Source organism: Ambystoma mexicanum, chromosome 3q (assembly GCF_040938575.1).
Source record: "Ambystoma mexicanum isolate Mex_15411 chromosome 3q, UKY_AmexF1_1, whole genome shotgun sequence".
NCBI lineage: Eukaryota > Metazoa > Chordata > Amphibia > Caudata > Ambystomatidae > Ambystoma > Ambystoma mexicanum.
This window is the reverse complement of record NC_090926.1, coordinates 989,601,634-989,623,248: the sequence shown is the minus strand read 5'-3', so window position 1 is coordinate 989,623,248 and position 21,615 is coordinate 989,601,634. Positions and strand designations below refer to the sequence as shown.

Here is a 21,615-nt window from a genome sequence, read left to right as displayed (position 1 = left end):
GAGTCTCCGAAGCAAACAAATTTGCGGAAAAACAGAACGGGCGCCGTGCATGCTACTTCTACATCCGATGTCACCCTGGAGGCCATCGAGGGACATTGACTCGGAGCCATCGATGCACTGCTCCCTCTGCCGAGAATTGTTTTTCTGAAGCAGCTGAAGCTGGATGTGATTATCAAAGATGAGGAATACGTTGGAGGACACACTCCATTCGAAACATGGTTCTTCTCCCAATTATATTTATGTGCGTCACACAACTTTCAAACTCTTTCAAATCTCATTAAAAAAAAATCTTAGACACCTCTCTTTCAGTTTCCACCTTGAGAAATGTAATACTCTACTGGCTTTATGCCAGCTAACCATCCCCCAACATGCACTAGGTACAACATTTTACTCTAGTGCTCTGTCACAAAACATTTTATAGCGGTTATGTGCAATGCAGGCCCAGTGATGGAAAATCAAGGTGCTTGTGCTCAGATTTGACCTGGAGCCCATGTTGTTGCCACCCCGCTACTAGTCACACCATGGACAGGTTGGCTCAGCTGAGCTTCCTTGCTCGAACATGGAATTTAGTAAGACAAACTTAAAACCAATTCCATTACTTTAAAGGTACAGAAGCTCAAACATCTGCCTTTTTCATCCTATGCCTTATCTCCAGCTTCACAAACATTTTTATGTTCTCATCCATGATATGCTCGTCAATGGCAGCCAGTGCCATCTCACCACCATCCTGATAATATTTAATCATATCCTCAGCATACTGGATCCACACACAGTTGTGGCAGGCGCTCATGCAGCAGTATGTTGGAGGAACAATTGATGGTGGCTTAGAGAATGATTCATAATTTTGTGGTTCATCCACCTTTGATGAGCTAGACTCATGTTTGTTTTCTAAATCATTAGTTCTAGATTTGTGGCTGTAGCCCTTAAGAACTCCATTCTTCGAGTCTGTGCAGAAGTCTGAAACCAGGCCTGTGATGTTAATATAATTTCCAGCTGTTTCCAACATGGAGAAAGGTAGGCAAATCTTCAATGGTCTGTAAATCCAGAAATATTTCAAGCTTCTTAGGTTTTCTACCAAACTCTAAAAGCAAAACAGAAGAACAGTCTTGTTAATGTGTACTGATTCATGTAATCACGTGTCATAGTTAATCTGCTGGTTTAATTTGAGTCTGATTTTATCGTTTTGTTTGTATATACAACATAAAAACACACTTTATACAATAACAAAAATATGACATGCCTCACTAATTAAAACAAAATATAATTACCTAAAACAGAACAAAAGCAATAATTCATAATATATCAAAAACCTCCACACACTTCCAATAAAATATGACCATCAAATCTAGATCATTTCCCTGCATACATTTTTGCCAAATCATCGTGCTGTCGATTGGGTTGTTGCAGGATTTCAAGAATTTGGCTCTAATGATTTAAAGACTCTCGCAGTTGGCCACAATATGTTGAAGAGATTCAATTATAGTTTCACTGCATAATCTACAATAACGTTCAGCACGACGAATACCTATCTTTGAGCCTTTAATTTCAAGCACTCCACAAGGATTACATTTAAAAGTAGTAAGTAGTGTCTTATAATGCTGAACTCCAGAAATGCTACGATGTATTATGGAACACAACTGCAGTAATTTCTGTAAAGAATTAACGGGCCACTATTGGTCTTAGTAGCCAATTGAACCATATGATTATCATGACCAAAACTGATTATCTTCTGCTTCAGCCAACATTTAATCCTATGGACATTGATTGATAATGAGGGAAGATCACAGCCACTCTTCCACTGATTAAAGAGAGTTAATATTTTTCCCAGAATACCAATCAGATTACAATTCTCAAGACGCAGAAATGCCTTTACATAATCGACCATTGCTGTACCGTTGCTCAAAGCTTGTAAGTTTACAGCAGACATATACGTTCTTGATATAAATATTTATGCAATGCCAGTCAGATCTAATTCAAGATAAAGATATTCAATAGGTAGGGATTGCAGCATATGGTACAATTTGCGCAACAGCTTCACCTCAAATTTGAGAAGGTCCGGTATAAACACATGACCCCGGATCCCAATGCCATAGGTCAGCACAGGTACATTTTCGAAGAATATAAAAGTACAATTGTCCTAACAGAATAGCCCCCATTCTAAAAGTGCTAATAGCGCCAATCATTTTCAAACATTTGCTTTTAGTTTCTTTCCAATTTAGCACATCCTCCACATGAAGACCTAGGTATTTATAGGTTTTGACACATTCAAATTTAAATTCCATGTAAGAACCAACTAGTTTCCACCATTGGTTTTGGTGTATCTGCAAACACCATTTGCGCTGTTCTGTGTCCCGACCCTCTGAGCCTTGCTTGTGTGCCTTTTCCATCCTGATTGTGCCGCCCTGGCCCTGCGTGCAGCGTGGTAGCCCCAGACCCTCCGTTTTCCTTCCCCTCCATCAGCCGGCCTCCCATCCCACCCTCCACCCTGATTGGCTGGCTGTGATTTCCTTGTTGAACCTAGCTACCGCCACTGCCAGTGCGCGGCTCCTTCCTCGTGGCTTCGCCCAGGTGAGCTGTTCTGTGCCCCGAACCTGTGGGCCTTGCTTGTGCACCTTTTTCCATCCTGATTGTGCCCCCCGCCCAGACCCGTGTGCAGCGTGGTAGCCCCAGACCCCTTGCAGCCCTTCCGTTATCCTTCCCTTCCCTCTGTCCACTTCCAAACCCTCCCTCCAACCTCATTGGCCTGATCACTGCTCTGAACATACCTCCTAGGACAGCCCTCTGCCCGTGCAGCCCCTGCTATTAAGGGCCCCCTAAACAAAGGGCAGCTCCAGTTGGTGTCTGCAGGTGTTAGCTGGGGAAGCCAGTTGCCAACCGTCAACCAGCAGTGACTAAGGAAGGTAGTTTTGTCCCTTGGTTAGGTTTTGAACCTCTCCCTACCTTGCAAGCGTGTCCATACAGTAGATTCTCAAACGTAGGTGTGTTTTTCTCCTGTTTTTAAAATTGTATTGTGAAACCTAGGCCTCCCCCCCACTAGTCAAGACTCTTAGACGTGGGTGTGTTTTATCCCGTTTCCGAAATTGCATTGTGAAAGCCGTTCTGTGGCTTGCCTCCTAGCAAAGCACTCATCTAGTGAACCTTTCTACCACTAGCTAAGCGCATGCCGTCTTGTCCATTTGTTAACTTGGATTGTCCCGCTCTGTCTCGTCTGCTTGCACACTGCCCTGGGTCCTTCCCTAATGTTCTTCCCTACCATTCCTCTTCTCTCCTCTCCCTACCTACTCTATGGTGCTCTCTGTCTCTCCTATGTTTTCTAACAGTTTCTCTATCGAGTATCCTGCTCTCCTTACTAAATCTGATAAGAAGTTGTTTAAAAAGGACATCCTGGTCTCCAACCCAGGCCTCCCTATTGCTGACACCTACACCAGTGCCTCCTCCAGGCAAACTTTCACCAACATCCTCTTTGTCGTTCCCTCGCCAGACCTATGGTCTCTATATATGGTATCGGTGCTCTCTCCCTTCTCTTCCTCTCCCATTAATGGTGGCACCTGGTGGGAGGGCCTCCTGGCCTCCTTCCACTCCTATAAGGTCATCATTAATGTTTACTTGAATGGTACTGTCTTGGCCCAAGGCCCTCAGGCCAACCTTCTCCTCTTTGATCAATTTCCTTTCTTCTCCTGCTGACCCGTCACTCCCCTCCACGGCTCCTTCGCCTCCCCCTGCTTTCTTCTCCTTGGCTACCTTTCCTTCTCCTCCGCCCCCCTTTCGGGCTGCTTCTACACTTCCGCAGGGCGTACCACTGATGTGTATCCCCCGCCCCTTAGAAGTCTTTCAAGGACTGCAACCTTCTTCATATTGCCACTCTAAACGCTCGCTCAGCTGTCAAACACTCCTCTGACATCTGCCGCCTCCCGGAGGAACTTGACCTCAATGTCCTTGGTCTCACCGAGAAATTGATCCCGGCATGCTCTGTCACAAGCTTTGACACTCTCCTCCCCGATGACTACAAGATACTCTCCGCGCCCAGAGCCAATTGTTCCGGACGTGGTGTAGCCCTCACCTTCTCCGAGTGGATTCCTGCCTCTGTCATTCCTGAGAAGGCCTACTCTTTTGAATGCCTCGTCTGCAGGCTCTCTCGCTCTCTCCTGGCCATTCCCTTACTGTGGCTACTTTCTATCGGCCACCTGGTCAGATCTCCTCTTTCCTCTCCAAATGGGTGGACCTCTCCTCTTCCCTCTAGGTCTCAACCACTCCAGTCCTTCTTGGAGACTTCAACATCCACCTGCATGCTTCCTGTTCTTCCACTGGACTCTTTTGTGACCTTTACGACTATCTCGCTCTCTATTCTCCCCTCTGGCCTGACTCACTCTGCAGGGCACACTCTGGATGTTCTGATCTCTTCAGACCTTCCCCTTTGTATCCCTCTCACCACTCTTCTCTCCTGGAGTGATCACTTTCTCCTTTACTCCCATCTCACCCTCTCTGCCCCTCAGGCCAAGCCAATTCCAGCACTGCTACCTTCTGGGTTATCCGACCCATGAAGCGTGTGTCAGTGGAGACTTTAGCCGCCACTTTCTTGCCCCGCCTGCACCCTTGGCTGACTCACACCCTGACACAGCACTTTCCATGCTCCACTCTGCTATATCTGATACTCTCCATGTTCTTGCCCCTTTCATTAGGATCCGCTTGAAGCCCAAAGCCAAGTGCAACTCTTGGTATGACTCAGACCTTGTCACCCTTAAACGCAAGTGCAGGGTGGCTGAGAGGAAATGGCGTGCTTCTGATACATCTTCTGACAAACTGGCCTGCCGCCTTCTCCAAAGGCAATACCGGCTCTCTGTCCGCACCAAGACGAGACCCCACAACCAAGCCTGCGTCTCCGCGGTATCTAACAACTCGGCCAAACTCTGGAGCTGGCCAATCCTGCCGCAGTTTCTACCTCTCCTGTCCCCTCCCAGTCCTCTGCACGGCCCTGGCTTCTCATTTCATCTCCAAAACTCAGGAGAGCCTGTCCTCTCTCTCCCTCTCCTCCTCCACCCTCTACTCCCTGCTCTTCCTCTGCCCCTTCATCGGCCACCTTTCCTCCCCCCCTTCTCTGCCTTTCCCCAGTTCTCCTGAGACAAGGTTTCTAGACAAGTCCTATCTATGAAAGTCTCGTCAAAACAGGTTCACCCCTGTTCCTCCAAAACCATCAAGGACCACCCTGGCTCCTGCTCTGGCTGATTTCTGTAACCTCTCCTTCGCCCCTGGAGTCTTCCTCTTCCCCCTGAAGAACTCCCTTGTGCACCCTCTGCTTAAGAAACCCTCTTCCGACCCGTCCTGCCCGGCTAACTATCGTCCAATCTCCATCATTCCTTTCCTGGGCACACTCCTGGAAAAGCTGGCCTTCTCCCAACTTAACCCGCACTCTGAATCTGTTGGTGTTCTCCATGACCATCAGTCTGGCCTCAGAGCATATTTAAATGTTGACGCTATTATACCATGTTGTTGTATAGTTGAAAATGCGATCAAAATACACCATTACTAACATCACGCAAATTGTACATTGCAAATGTTTTGGTGTCTGCTTCTTCCGCCCATTTGTGTTTCTACAAATAACGAACGCTGGAAATAGGTTTTTTATGTTGTTTGATATAATAATTAAAATATGCTAAACACATTTCTTTGTCTATGGTGGGAGATATAATCCTATGAAATTCCTACTGTGAGGTAAATTTCTGACAAGTAGCCACCTTTCGGTGTGTTAGAGGTGGGTAGCTAGTGGTATATGTACGTTTTTTTCTGCTGGCTTCAGAGCTGCCAGAAGCACGGAAACTGCTATCCTGAACATCCGTGAAGACCTGCTCTCCACCTTCAATTCCAACACACCTGTGTCCTCATCTTACTTGATCTCTCTTCTGCCTTTGACACGGTCAACCATGCCATCCCGCTCAACAGTCTCTGTGATAATCTGGGTATCACTGATCCGGACCTGGCTTGGCTGACCTTCTCCCTCTCCGCTCGATCCACCCAGGTCCAACTCGGGTCCTTCCCCTCCTCTATCTCTATTTTTACCTGTTGTGTTCCTCAGGGGTCTAACCTCGCTCCCCGGCTGTTCAACCAATACCTGGCACTTCTTGCCCATCGCATTGCCGCTCTCTGCCCTAACTTTCAGAGCTATGCGGTTGCACTCAGCTTATTTCCAGGCTCCCTTCAGCCACTTCTTCTCCTTCTCTATCTCTGACTGTCTGTCTGCCATACAGGAGTGGTGTGCCGCCAATGATCTATGCCTCAAGGCCAGTAAGACCGAGATTCTCCTCATCAGCACACCTAGCCGTCCTCCCTTGGCCCTCTTCCTGCTCCCACCTGTGAGGCTAAAAACCTCAGGGTCATCTTTGACTCCACACTTTCCTTCTCTCCTCACATCTCTGAAGTCTCTAAGAAGTCACACTACCAGCTGCACCTCCTCAGAGTTATTCTTCCTTTCTTCTCCTTCCCCTAGAAGCTGTCTCCAGAGCTCTGGTTCTCTCTAGGCTGGACTACTACAACAGCCTGTTTCTAAATCTGCGCGCATCCTGGAAGTGCAAATAGTGCAGTGCAAGGTCGAAACAGTAGAAAAAGAAGAGGACAAGGAGTCATCGTTGGAACCCATTAAAATTGATTACCTAGAAGTTGCTAAATTGCAACATGAAAAATTGACACAAGTCGAGAACATCTTGGTCCAGATGAACTCCAAAAATAATATTCTAGACATGCTAAAAGAGGATCAAACCCCCAATTTGCTAGAATTTGCACCGGACAGCCCTACGATTTTGATAGATTTAATGGATAACGCCACGGCCAAAGAAGAGCAGCAAGAAAGTGCTGAATCTCAAGCAAAGTTCTATCATACGTCACGAAGATCCAAGAAAAATCACTTAAAAGCTTTAAAAAGATGACACAAAAATAAAGGAACTTCCCTCAAAGACGAAAAAAAAAATGCATGATCTGTCTAAAGAACTTTCTTGCGGAAATAAAGAATCCATAAGCACCATTTTAGGTGCAGTTTTGGTGAGCTCTCCGGAACAAAAATTAAACTTAAATGAGTTAAATGAGGAGAGCAAAAATGCCCTGCAATTGAAACCATCTCCTATTCATGAAATTGCTCTGAAGCAATTGGTTACTCAAAAAAAAAAAAAAAACACAGAAGCAGCTCGTAAAACGTTCAAATGTGGAAGTGGTTGACATCAAAGGAAAAACTCATACGGAAACCGAATCTAAGGTGCAGTCTGAGTTGATGGTTCAACCCCATTTAACATCATTTTTCACCAACATTTCCTCAAAATAATCGGATGGGTTCACTAATAACTTAACACTCAAAAGTAAAGAGGAAAGTTATGGAGAGACTGCGATTACTGCGGTTGAAGAAGAAAAACATTTAAAAACCATGCATAGCAAAGAAGTGTTAGAAAAAAATCGCCATATTACTAGAATCAATCCCCAAAGAAGAAAGCTCTTGCATAGATATTCACTTCATGCAAGGTCAATTGATTGAAAAGGTTCTGCAGACGAAGGGTCCTAGTCAATCTAAATCTGATTCTACAGTAACTACCCTTGTTAATAACATCCTTCCAGAAGCAATCATACAACAAGATCAAGATGGTCAAACAGGGGCTGAACCTAGAACAATAAATTATCATGCTGGGGGTGACTTGCCCGAAGAACTGAAAGAGAGCGCTGATGAGACCTTCCAACGAGTGTCCTAATGAAGTAGAAGAGAATCAAACCATCCAGCAATTCCAGAATATCCCCTCTGAAATGAAAAACACCATTGGATGGATCAGTGACGTCAAAACCAATGGGACAGCTCGCATTAACAGATCATTCCTTATGAACGCCCTATATAAAATACCTCCACTCAGAAATTTGGTTACAAATGACAGAGTGGATTAGATTGCCTAACATGAATAACATGATGCTGTCTAAAGTGTCTTCTCCCATAATTGCTAAACTGATGTGGGATCACCAAAGTGGTCTGGCCATGGTTGGTTTTCCACAAATAAAAATTGCTATGGACTTTCTGGAATACCAACCACCTCCTCCGCAACTAAACAGTGACTCTACAGATTCCCCATCTGTAGACAATGCATTGAACAAAAATATGTCGGAACAACTTTCTGCCTTGACTAATGCCCTAAATGGGCTCAAATGGCTGGAGCCTCTCATATAGTCTGCTGTCAATATAAGTTCATCTACAGCCTCCTCATAAAGTCATGATCTTACCATTGTGTCGTGGAACTGTTGTGGGCTACCTAACTTACTGAAATGGAGAAGAGTGGCAGAACATAAAATCTTACCTAACATTTTACTTATTCAAGAGTCTATGGCCATGAAGGATGTCCAATTTGATGGCTATAAAACTTATTCCCACCATGCTAAGAAAGGGTTGAAAGGGAGACCTACTGGTGGCATTGCGATCTTGATTGATACCCGTTTAAATTTTACCATCAATAATATATATGAATCGGATATGTTCATCATGTTGGACATTTCCTTTATGGTCCAAACGAACAAAAATCTATTGTTGGTCTCCCTTTATTGGAATCCCGCTCAACTTCAAATTGAAAAAGCGGTTGAGATTTTGGGTGATGCCCTTAACCTTGCACTCTGCAAAGCTCCATATGCAGAAATCCTTATCGGAGGAGATTTTAATTCCCATATGGGACACCATAGCATCTCTAGGAGTTCCCACTCATACCATCACCAATGCCTCTAGTCTAAAAGGAAAGATTTGGTGTATATTCCTCAAAACCTGGAATATACACTTAATTGACTACACAGATACTCATTCTAATCTCACTTGGAAAAGGGGTAACGCAAGTCAGGATCGATCACATATTTGCCTCAAATGGACTTTCTCGTTCTATGACTAAAACAAATACCCTTAGGACTGACATGGGAGATCATGTGATGATCACCACCTCAATTCGGAATTATTTCACTTCGTGTCCTCCAGTAGCTCAGTTAGCACTAATTCAAAGTCACAGACCAGGTGCTTCAATCAACTGGTCTCCTGCTACATGCAGAGATTTCACATTCATGGTCAACAGAGATCTCTGGAAAGATAAATCACAAAATGGCATGTTTAATTCTGCAATCCTAAAATGGAATTGTGAAATGATTGCCACACATTTGTCGAAAGGTGTTTTTCGCAAGTCTGAGCAACTCTTCGATGAATATAACAGAGATGACTTTTGTGCCAAGATAGCAGTTCTAAAAAGTAAGAAAAACGCTCACATACGGATGTTAAAGAAGTCTACGTGGTGCTCCAATGCCGAGTATTTTGCGCTAAAAAAAAAGGTTCTAGTTTCATATAAAAAAGCAGTAGAGGAGATTAATGATGCTAACAAACTGCTTCAAAATCAAAAAATAGTAACTCTTCTTTGTAATTGCAAGACTAAAGACATATGGAATACGATAAGATCTCTATATAAAGAACCATCGCGTGAGTTTGTCTCTGGCATTGACAGTGCAACCTGGACTTCTTTTTAGCGTGCTTGATACTCCACCTGATTGCCATTTACTTCCTAATGTTTGTCCTTGGGGAAAGAATGACATACTTGTGGCTATTCAGAAACTAAAAAGCTCTAAATGTGCAGGTCCTGATGGACTCCCTCCTTGTTTAATAAAGGATGATCCTTTATTTTGGGCCCCTTTCTTTCTTACGATCTTCCAAGAGATATTCAAATCCAAAAAGATACCGGAGTCTTGGCTTACTTCTATTATCATTCCTTTACACAAAAAAGGCTCAATTGAAGACCCAAATAATTATCGTCCTATAGCGATTATTGATGTCGCTGCGAAAATATTCGCCTCTTTAATTCTACAAGAGCTTGAAATGTTTGCACGCAACCACGATTCTTTGTGTTCTTCGCAAGTGGGTTTTCGCAAAGGGATGGGAACCCCCCTTAATGCGTGTTTGATGGCTCATATTATATCTCATGCCACATGCCCGTCTCACGGCTCCGTCTTTGTTGCCTCCTTAGATCTGAAAGCTGCGTTTGATGGGGTTATTAGGAGCATATTATGGAAAAATTGCAAAAAGCAAAATTCCCCCAATACCTCATTACTCTTATTCAAATGTTGCACTTTAAAACTAATTTCAAAGTTAGAATTAACAGGGAAGGCTCACTAACCCAAGCTATTCCATTGTTTACAGGTGTTAAACAAGGCTGTAACTTAGCAGCGATACTATTTAATCTCCATCTACGAGATATAGAAGATCTATGGAATGCTAAGAAGTCGTTTGCTATTCTCATTGGAGCCTTTACATTGTCCTGGTTAGCGTACGCTGACAACATCTTATTTTTTGATCGGACTCAGTCAGGCCTTCAAGCTAAACTAGATTGCTTCATGCAATATTGTAACTCTAATAATTTGGTAGTCAATCCTCAAAAATCTAACATTATTATCTTTTCAAATAAGAAAAAAGTATGTAAGTTTGTATGGAAAATTGGTGTCTCTCCAATTACAATTAGCCCCACTTTACCGTACTTAGAATTGATTCTCTCCAAGAATATCTCCTATAAATTCATGAAAGAACAATTGATTGCGAAAATTTCTCCATTAAAATGCCAAATGAAAATTCTACTAAAGAAAATTTGCGAATTTTCTCTATTGCCACTATTGGAATTTTATCCAAAAAAAGTTGAAGCCATTCTATTATACGGAGCTGAACTTACCTTACATGATCTAGGGCCATTATTGGACCAACTTCAAGGGCAGATTTGGAAAGATGTATTAGGCTTACCCTCATCAATGCCTAATGTTGTGATAAGACATGAGTTGGGGATTAACTCCCTCTCCTCCAGATACAATTGGCGCATGTTAAACAATTTTGCTAAAATATTATTTCCCATTAGAAATTCGCTCTACATAGGGCTAAACAGAATGTTAATAGATAACAACCCTCCCTCTATGGTGCAATTTAAAGAACGCATGCTTACCCTACTGGATAAGATCAATCTCCCAATGGAAGATCTGGAACTTTTTCAAGAGAAAATCAAGAAGAAATTACTGTTACAGGATTGGGGCGATACCTGTACGACAATGGAAATTTACCCTTCTTGTGCGGAATATTGCAAATTTATACACAAGCAGAAACCATGCATGTCTTATTTAACACTTTGCCCCTGTTCTAAGGTCCGTCGCACTTTTATGTGCTTCAGGCTAGATTTAATTCACACTCAATCTAGAACGAAACACTGGTCTAAAGAAACATTGGCTCACTCTAATGAGGTATGTCGTTTTTGTAATCAAGCTGTGGAGACTTTAAAACATCTGTTCTTATATTGCTGTTACTTTGAAAATGTACGATGCATTCTTATAAAGTCCTTTATGAAAGCTAATACGATTCTAGCTAGAGAGCGGATTTGGACTAAATTTATGTGGGGATCAACAGATACTTCTGTAGTAAAAACAACAAACTTTGTAAATATCATTGAGAAAGAACTAGAAAATACATCGCAACCTTAAAGAACTAATGAATGTTGAGAATTGATGGTGCTTAAATCTAGTGTACTCTTGTACAAATCCTAATTTATGAATTTGATATTTTTATGTACAAGATGTCATATCGATTGTGTTCATACCATAATATTTTATGGTGTCTGATTTTAACAATTTTGTATTGTCTGAAAGAATCACAAATTATTTGTAAGGTCTACTTTTTTGACTAAAAACAAATAAAGTTTTTTAAATAAAAAAAAAAGTGCACGACTGTTGGGACTGTTTGGCTGGGGCAGGGGATTGGGACTGCATTCTTTTGCTAAGTGTAATTTGGAGATGTTTTGGGTTTACTTCCTCCCAAACTTTGTGCTTCGCTAAAGGCATGCTGAAGCAGATGTCTAATTGTGAGAGGACTCATTTGCATACTTTCATGAGGTATGAGTTGAAAGATACTGATGCTGTCCTCTACGATATTTGGATCCGACAGCTGAGTGTGTATTAGCTAGGAGGAGCATATTCAGGGCAGTACAACTAGCTCTTGTTCTTTCTATTAGGGAAAATCGTGAGCTGCACTGGCACAGCCCGGCACCTCGTAAAGGTAAGGAGATGATCGTGCAGTGCTTTCCAGCGCTGGTGGGGGAACGCCCTTGGGGACTATTGGAACTGCCCTGTTTTGCGATCTGTTTCACTCATGGTGAGCGTGGTCCTTCGGTAAAATCACATAGTTGTTGAGCATACTGTGTTAGTGTCTGCTGCGAGCAGCCCTGGGGTGTTATTTCTGAGTTGGGATACGGTTTATCCCGACTACCTTTGTGCGGGACCTAAGAGTTAAGTAAAGTGGTGAACGGATTCATGAAACACCATTAGATTCTCGTAAAGGCTTGACAATGTCGGTAGCAGAAGTTGAAAGAGGGAATGCTGTATGCTTGAATGATAATTAGGAGAGCAGTGATGTTGGCACTTCCATTTGTATAGAACCACAGCCCGCTCTACCCGCGCCGTTGTTTAATGCAACGGCTGTGGCGGTATCACAGGCTATGCAGCCTGCATTTTTGAGTGCCCCAGTGCAGATGCACGCAGAAGAACACTCCTCACCAAAAATATTCAAATTGAAGGAAATGAATGAACCTGATCATATGGCGGGCAACGCTGCAGTCACTGCAGAAATTGAAGCGAATGAACGCGCAGATATAGCTAGGAAAATGGGAATGGAGTTTCATAACAAGATCACTGATGTTTCAATGATTGCCCCAGTAATAGAGGCAGAGTTAGGGAAACATATGAGGTTTTCCCTTGGCTCTTCTACCCCGGTCAATCAAAGTGGGTTTGGCATAGAAAATGTGCATATGTTTAGTAAGCTCTCAGAGTGGTGTGTTGCCACGGGGTGGGGGGGCGGCCATATGGGTGCCCACGCGGTGGATTATTCAATGGAGGAGTGCTGTCACCAGAAATCTAGTTCCGCAACAGTGACGCGATCTAAACTAAAGCCGCTGGTGGCAATAACCCTTTCTGATCCAGAAATAGGAACATCATTGCACAATTGTAGGGATAGGGCCCCGGGATTAGGTTCACCGGTTGAACAGCATCAGTTGGATGAGTCAGCAATGGACACTGATTTTCCTGTGTTGTCACGGATCCTAAATTTGCTGGACAAAGGTCATGACCAGACCCATTGGAAAATTGGAGTCATGGATATTCTGTGCAAAATGATTCGTATAGAAGGGCTGCTTTTTGCATGTGATGCAGTTGCAGCACTTACATTTGATAAAAATAATACAAGGATGGCCTCTGTGGATATGGACACACAAACTCTGCCAACCCTAGGATGGTCGGTATTGGAATTAAATCATTTCCTAATGTACTGCAGGGGGTGCTCAAACCAGCATTGCCGGTGATGGATTTAGCCCACGTGGTTACATTGTATACTCTGGTCATTCAGAAAATTCTGCATGAGCTAACAGAGGCAACAAGGAAACCAAGGTGAGCGGGAGTTCCGCGAGTTGTTGGGCAGGCAGATTTGGATGATTTACCTCCGAGCAGGGGACCCTATAGACAGTCCATCTGCACTCACTGACTTAATTGATGTAGAGGATGAGGTGCAGGCTAAATATGGAGTGTGGATCCTGAAATTAGTCTGAGGGTAGCGTTGACAAGGAAGCAAAAAATAACTGGCAGCAAGGGGGGAAAAAACCAAGGGTTCACCAAAATAAGACTGAGTGCTACTGCAAAAAAGTCAAAGAACGTATTTTTAAAGAAAAATTACAATCATGGTGCCTACATTAAGGAAATATGTAACATATCTAATGAGGATGGGATTATAGATTTACAACAGCTTAATGAAGAATCCAAAGCCCTCTTGAATATTGCTCATGGGACTGTCAACCAAGCAGAAAAGGTACCCAAGGGCAAAATAAATACCAAAAATATAAGTGAACGAGAGTATCAATGGGAGCCTAGGGCTAAAAGTAGTGATAATTCGGTGATGGAGGAGTCATTTGTCTCAAATAACCAAAAACAATCGGTTCTCTCAAACTTCTATCCTGCACTTCAGAACAAAAAAGCTACTAATAGAATTAAAGGAATTGGTGGGATGATGTGCCCTAGTATGGCAAACCAAGGAAATGGCAAGTCGGGGCAATGTGTGCCTATGGTGACGACACTGCCCAACGACATGGGGGTGGCTTTACAATCCCGGATACCTGATGCAAGGTTACCTAGTACGCAGCTCGGTTTAACTATGCCATTGTGGGCAAAGGAGGTGGTTGGCGCTCCAGCGCAGGCGGTGGTGAGTGCGCAGATTGACAGAGGCCAGAAAGCCCTCTCAAATCCTACTGGCACAATTGTGGAAACGGTCCCCAATGTGGGACAAACGGAGATCGGGCCACCCCCGGATGCATGGGCCCTTACACCAGAAATGCCATCCATCATGGGGAGGGAATTTAAGTCTTCATCTAATGGAAAAACCAGTCTTAATAGATCAGCAATGCTTAGGGCTTTTCAGGCTATTCCATCTCTAAGAAGGATTAGATCAGACGATATTGACTGGGTCCGGCTCACATCTAATAATTCAAACAGGATGATATGTAGGTACCACTCGCATATTATTATGAAATTAATTTGGGAACAGAGAGAAGATTTTGAGCTCATCGGTCTTACTCCGTCCATATTTCACTCTGAAGCTCAAGCGACTACTTTTGTTGAAACGCCTTTACAGAGGATGGAGTTGCCTATGGGCCAGTATCAGGGTAATGTGCCCCCTCAATTAAATGAAGATCTGTTTAGGCAATTTATGAACTATGCGGCTATGTGGCTGTGTTTGCTGGGATATCGGGGCCACAGCCTTCCACACAAAATCTTGCATATACGCCGAATGAGAATTAGAATAATGCCTCTGGGTTTACGGTTATGTCGTGGAATTTATGTGGTCTGAGAAATGTCCTTTCATGGACCACACACCGCGATGCAGGGTCATGCCCGGCTGTCATCCTTCTTCAAGAGACCATGCATACGACACGGTTTGAAGTGGAGGGATATGATCTCTATTTTCAGGTTGCTATACGTGGAACTCTGGGGCGCCCTTCTCGTGGCCTTGTAATCTTGATTGATAAAGCCTGCAGAATAGCTTCCAAATTGGTATAGTGTGACGAGGCACCTTAGTTTTCCAGGTGGTCGTAGGCGGGATCTGCTTGTGATTTGCTTATATTGGAATAGACTGTCCATACCGTATTCCGCTATGTGTGATCAGTTGGACAAATTTTGGAAGATGCAGTTATCCGAAATCTGGGCATGATGGTTATTGTAGGTGGAGACTTATTATGTGGCAAGCGTAGGGGGTCGTAACTATCGGTGGGTGGATTATTTTATGTCTTGGGACATACAAATTGTGCCTCAAAAGGAGGACACGTATGATTACACCTGGTCACGAGGGACCTGCAAATCTATGATTATCTTTATGTATCCACAAGGCTCCTTAGTAAAGTGGAGCCGATGCTGATTTGCAATTTTGGGTTAGGGGATCACTTGGCCCAGCGTTTGGTGTTGAATGTTCTGATCGTGCAGTACTCAGTTTTGGCCGCTTTGACCCTTATTGAAATTGATAGGTCCCCCATCTCTGTGAGATGGGATGATAAATGTTGCCAGCAGTTAATCCTAAGAATTAAGACTGGTCCGTTGGTTTGTTTTCCTCAGAGTCAGGATGGTTCCTTGAGTATCTTAGCGGGACATCAGAACAGTAGGCGTATACACGTACATGTGAAGGGGATTGCTAACAAACAGAAGGCTGCCAATGGGGTACATTCCCATGGGCACTGGTACCAGATGACCATTGTGAAATTAAGGAATGAAAAGAGTAAGCAGCTACGACAGTTGCGCCCAGCAAATTATGAGGGGTCCTCATACGTGCATCATAAGCACAGCATTACCCAGGCATACAGAAATAAGATGAAAACACTAAAATGTGAATTCTCTATTGCGGATAATCAAACCATGATACACAACTTATTAATAAATGATACCAGTCAAGTGTGGTCAATTCTTAGATCCTGCACAGGGTGGCAGAACCCTTAAAAGAATCCGCCATCGCTGCTACTTTACAGGTGGATTATATAAAAAGTAAATACCGTCTCCCCTTGCGTTTTGAACAAATGTCTAATAGGAAGTTTGAGAATTTGATCTTCAGAAAGTCGCCTTGGTCGCTTGCGGACATTAGCAGCTTGATCTCTAGGATCAAAGGGTCAAGGGCTGCAGGGCCCAATGACATCCCTCCATGTCTTATTAAAACGCGATCCGGTATTGTGGGCCAATATTCTAAAAATCAAATACGACTCTGGGCTCAATCCCCCCTTCTTGATGATCGGCTATTATAATATCGATCTATATGAAAGGAAGGGTTGATGATCCGAACAACTTTAGGTCCATCGCCCAGAGGGATGCCTCAGCAAAAATCTTTACCTTATTGATCCTAGAATTGATACAGAAGCATATTACGCAATACAATCGGCTGCCCCGTTTTAAACTGGGGTTTAGAAAAAACATAGGCTGCCCCCTTAACGCAACTATTATGGCACATTTGTATGAACAAACCAAACATTCCAAAACCGGTCCAGTTTATATGGCGGCCGCCTTTGACACAGTGACCTTTGACACAGTGATTAGATCGGTGCTATGGGAGAAAATGTTAAAGATAGGTTTCCCAGTAGACCTAGTCACCACGATTGCACTTTTGCATCAAAATACATACTGTAGAATACGGTTGTCCAGGGATGGGGCTGCGACGGATCCGATATTTACAGAGATTGGACTCAAACAGGGTTGCAATCTGGCCGCAGTCCTATTTAACTTATATTTGGCGGACCTAGATTGTGATTGGTGCGATGCAGTCATGTATCCGGTCAAATTGTGCAGGCTAGAGTTAAACTGGATTGGTTTTGAGGATGATTTGGTATTTTTAGATCATACCCCGTTTGGCCTACAGACCAAACTGAACCTGTTTTCCTGCTACGCTTCCAAGCACAATCTTCAAGTAAATCCATCCAAATCCTTTATCATCTCCTTTGCAGATGGCAAAAGAAAAACATCTAGATTTACCTGGCGCCTTGATGGCACGGCCATTCCTCAGACCCATTCTATCCATTATTTGGGCTATATGCTCTCCAGTAGCTATTCTGTTGCTACCTGGAAGGAATCGCTTAGTGACAAACTGAAGTAGTTGACTTCACAGATGAAGATCATTTTACATAAATACTGTACATTTTCGATTATGCCCATTATTCAATATTACTTGTTGAAAGTCGAACCAATCATTTTATATGCTTTGGACATCTGTACAATGGAGATGGAGGGATTTCTGGATTTTAAACAGGGAGGGTTGTGGAAGAAGGTACTTGGTTTAGTGCCTTCTATTCCCAAAGTCTTGATTTGTCACAAAGTTGGTTTATTGCCCTTATCTGCTAAATGGCAGTGGCATATGCTTAACAACTACGCTAAAATGCTAGCTCCGCCTACTAATTCATTATACGAAGACATAGCCCTTATGATAACTGCGGGGCGTCCGCCGTCTATTCTGAAATTTTAAATCAAAATGGACGTACTCTTAGAGGCAATATTGGTTTCTAAAGAAGATTTAGCTGCTAGCCTCCCATGATGTAAAACGAAATTCCAGCGCTATCAATCATGTCTAATGTCGGATAAAATATCAAACAGTAACAGTACTATGAATATGCCAAATTTAGGAGAAAATGGGGTGAGCCGACACAATATTTAGAGATCTTTCTTTGCAACGAGGCAAGAAAAGCATATATGAGATACAAACTTAATCAACTTCTGACAAATGAAAGAGTGCAATATTTGAATAATAATATGGTGGATATGACTACTGGTAGATGTCGCTTTTGTAGTGGTACTAATGAAATGGAATCCCTGAAGCACTCGATTATGTATTGTGAGTATTTCTAAAACCAGAGGGTAATTACCTTTGGCTCCTACTTGTCCCCCTCATCATGCCCGTCTAGATTAATTTTATGGGAAAGGTGCATGTGGGGAAACAGCCAAAAATGTGTGCTTAGACTAACAAAATTTCTGTATACCATCACGGACAACCTCCTTCAAAAGAAACCTATGCAAAGTGTTGAGCTGGGTTTATGTGCTGTATAAGATCCTGGAGGGTGATTTGTCAAATGTTTATGTCATATTTACGATCTTGCAAAAGGATTATGAAAATCTTACATGGTTGGAAATATGCCTTTTAATCCGAGAGAATTAATTTAAGGTGTTGTTCATGTTTTCCGGGTTTTTATGTGAAAGAAATGAAATAAAATTGGTGATTTGTCAAATATAATTTGTATGCTCTGTAATGAAGTATTTTTGTAAAGGTTTATTCAAACCATATACAATAAAAAATAATAATAATCTGCCTTCCTCTACTCGCCGCCCTCTGCAACTCATCCAAAACAGGACTGCGAGACTTGCCCTTGGCATCTCTCCAGGACTGAAATCTCTGCACTGGCTCCCAGTGGCGGCGAGGATTAAGTTCAAAGCGCTCTGCATTGTCCACTAGGCCCTCTGGTGCCTGGGACCTCAATACCTTCAACACTCTCTTCCCAAATATCTTCCTTGTCGAGCTCGTTGCTCATCCGCCTCCAACTAACTCAGGGTTAGTCGCTTCACCAAGCAGCGAGTTGGTGGTAGAACTCTTTCTTTTTTTTTTGATAACATTTTATTGATTTTATAAACATACAAATTAACGATAAGTAATACGATCACACCAATCCGGCATACAAGCATTCTCTAAGCACGGTTCTCCATACACATTTCAAATAACAAGAGGTTCTTCATATAGTAGGTTTTGGGGCTTCCAATTTATACATAGTGCAGGTGGGTCTCAGAGGGACTCCAAACGTCTATCGAGTCTATTCATGAGTTCTCAACATTTTATGTGTCCTCCCATTTTTCCCAGATCTTGCGTGCTTTCCCTGGGCATCCTCTGGTAGAACTCTTTCTTGTGCTGGGGCCTCCCTCTGGAACAGCCTCCCTGCCTCTCTGAAACTTGAGGAGAACCATCTCCAGTTCCGGAAGCACCTCAAAACCTTCCTCTTTGCTTCCGCTTCCTCTCCTCCTCTCCCCTGCTGATCTACTGGCTGATTCTGAAACTGCACTGGTTACCTGGCTACCTTCTGATCTCGGGCAGAGGTCCCCTTCCCGCCTTTTGCACACCTGCACTGCCCCCCTGGAAACCCTTGCACTCTGGGACGGTTTCTTTATCCCTACAGCCCCTACTAGCACTTGACACCGGATGTCTGCACTTACCCTTGCACTTGCCACCAGCTGGCCGCACTTTTTATTTATTGTCTTTATTTATTTGACTGTTATCCTATGTACTGAACTGCCTCTTCCCCCTACACCCTCCCCCACCCCCTGCACTTGCGCGTTCTTAATGTCACCTGGCCTAGTAGGATTGTTGTCTATGTCTTCCCTCTGTTTCCCCTCTCTTGCCTTATCACGCCTTGAACCACTTCTGTATAGGCGCGTTATAAATGCCATATCATAATCTGATCATATACCATAACTTTACATTTGCCAATATTCACCTTCAAGGCATTTTTACTTGCAAACACACCATGTCCATTGATCAAGGACCAGAGCCCCTTCGGTGTGTAATAAGTCATCAGCATACGCTAACCAGCTAAAACGCTCAGTGCCAACTTTAACTGGACATGTTTCTATGTTATTAAATGACAATTGCAAGTCAGCTAGATATAAATGAAATAGAAGTAGCAGCTATGATGCAGCCTTGATTCACCCTTCTACCAGTAGGGATAGAAGCAGACAGTTGACCTAGCCCATTAAAGCGCACTTTAACACTGGTTTCATGGTGAAGTAACAATCATCCTGAGCAGCTCTGTAAAATATTCCAGGCAACTAGTTCCCGCCATAGGGTATCCCGTAAAACAGTATTGAAGGTGGCACTGAAATCTATGTACACAGCATAGACTGCAGTCCACCTTCCTATCCAGGCATATTCCACAGAGGATACCAACATGAGAATATTGTGATGTAGAAGATTTGGTCCTAAATCCTGTTTGATATATGCTTAGCATGGCATTTGTATTTGTGCATGTATGCAGTTCAACAAGTAACACCCTTGAAAAACATTTTGCTGGAACGTCCAGCATTGTAGGCATGCAATAATGTCTTGGATCAGTACATTGGCCTTTCTTATATATGGGTAATATATGATGCTCACGCCATGTACTGGGTAATATACTGGACCTTCCAATGTCAGTAAATACTGTAATGTAAAGCACAAGCCCACATAACGGGACATCTTCAGCAGGCCGTTACATATTCCGTCAGGTCCTCACGCACATGACCTATTAAGCTGCTCAATTATAAGTGCTATGTCAGGTATGGTTGCTCTGCAAGTCCAGGTTATTTGGGGTAAAGGCATTATCATGTCAACTGGATCACAAGACACCAAGGTAGAGTCAATGTGCGCGACCCACATCTCCTCCAGAACACAGTTTAAAGGCAAGTCGCTTTTAGACGCAGCCTTTATTTCTCGCCAGATTTCTGTGTTATTAATTGTCACCAAATACGCAATACTTAACCATCGTTCTTGTTCACATCTAGCGACTTTAAGCCATCAAGGATAGTTCTTTTTAGCGGCTTTACTATGTGTATTAGTTTCAGCAGGGTTACCGAGCCTCATGGAGGGAAACAACAGGGCCGCAAAGTCTGCCCGTAGTTGTTTTTTGGCAGCATTAATCCTTGAATCATAGTTATTTCGCTTGATATACTTTTTAGAGCACTCATGTGGGCTTTAATAGATATTTAGCTTACTGATCATATTCTTTATACAGCCAATCATGAATGAAAAGGCTTCACCTATGTCGATAGGGGGGAGTGGGCGCACCACTCGTAAATTGCTCAATAAAGACCGGTATTATTAGTTCAGAAGCGAATATATCTTTGTCTAGATTGTTAGGGTGTCATTGAATGCGGCCCCCGCAATTTATAAATATATTGCCATTCAAATTATATGGCCTTAGGGTTTTCAACGCACTTTGAGGTTTGAAAGGGACACAAAGTTGTAAATGATCACTTTCCTCTCGTGAGGTTATCGCCATGTCCTTCACCAGTGCTAGGCTAAATTGGTTCACAAAAACATAATCAAGAGTCGAAGCACTCTTTCCACATACCCGAGTAAATGCCCTCTGTGCATCACCTGCACAGTAACCATTTAGACAGATGAAGCCATATGCATCAAGGACAGATATCCATGCACTATCAAGTCCGTGGGAACTACCTTGTTTAATGGGGGCAGAAATGGATGACACTTGGAGGTGTCACAATTGTGTAATTCAATATCAGCATTAAAACCCCCATGATCATTATTGGAAACCTTTGCTTAAACATTTCAAGGATGTATTTTACTGCTACAACATTACTTTTAGTTGGAATACCATTAGGTGGGTTATACACCTGAAATATTATGACAGTTAGATCACCACTAACAATGTTAACATCTACAACCATAGTGGACATACCTGGCATCTCAATGAGATACCAAGGCTGCCTGACCTATATCAAAAGCCCACCCTTTGGGCGACCAAGACTGCCTTTAATGCCTACTTTTTGGACTGTCGCTCGGCC

General features: G+C 43.1%; 1 protein-coding gene across 1 annotated transcript in view; it reads right to left on the bottom strand.

The window, feature by feature from the left end:
* Positions 1 to 303: 303 nt before the first annotated feature.
* OXLD1 (oxidoreductase like domain containing 1) overlaps positions 304 to 21,615 on the bottom strand; it is a 67,643-nt gene continuing 46,331 nt past the window's right edge. Inside the window, exon 3 of the mRNA XM_069655138.1 lies at positions 304 to 1,081. Within this exon, the coding sequence (XP_069511239.1) occupies positions 617 to 1,081 (465 nt within the window). The 3' untranslated portion in view covers positions 304 to 616. The remainder of the gene's footprint in view (positions 1,082 to 21,615) is intronic.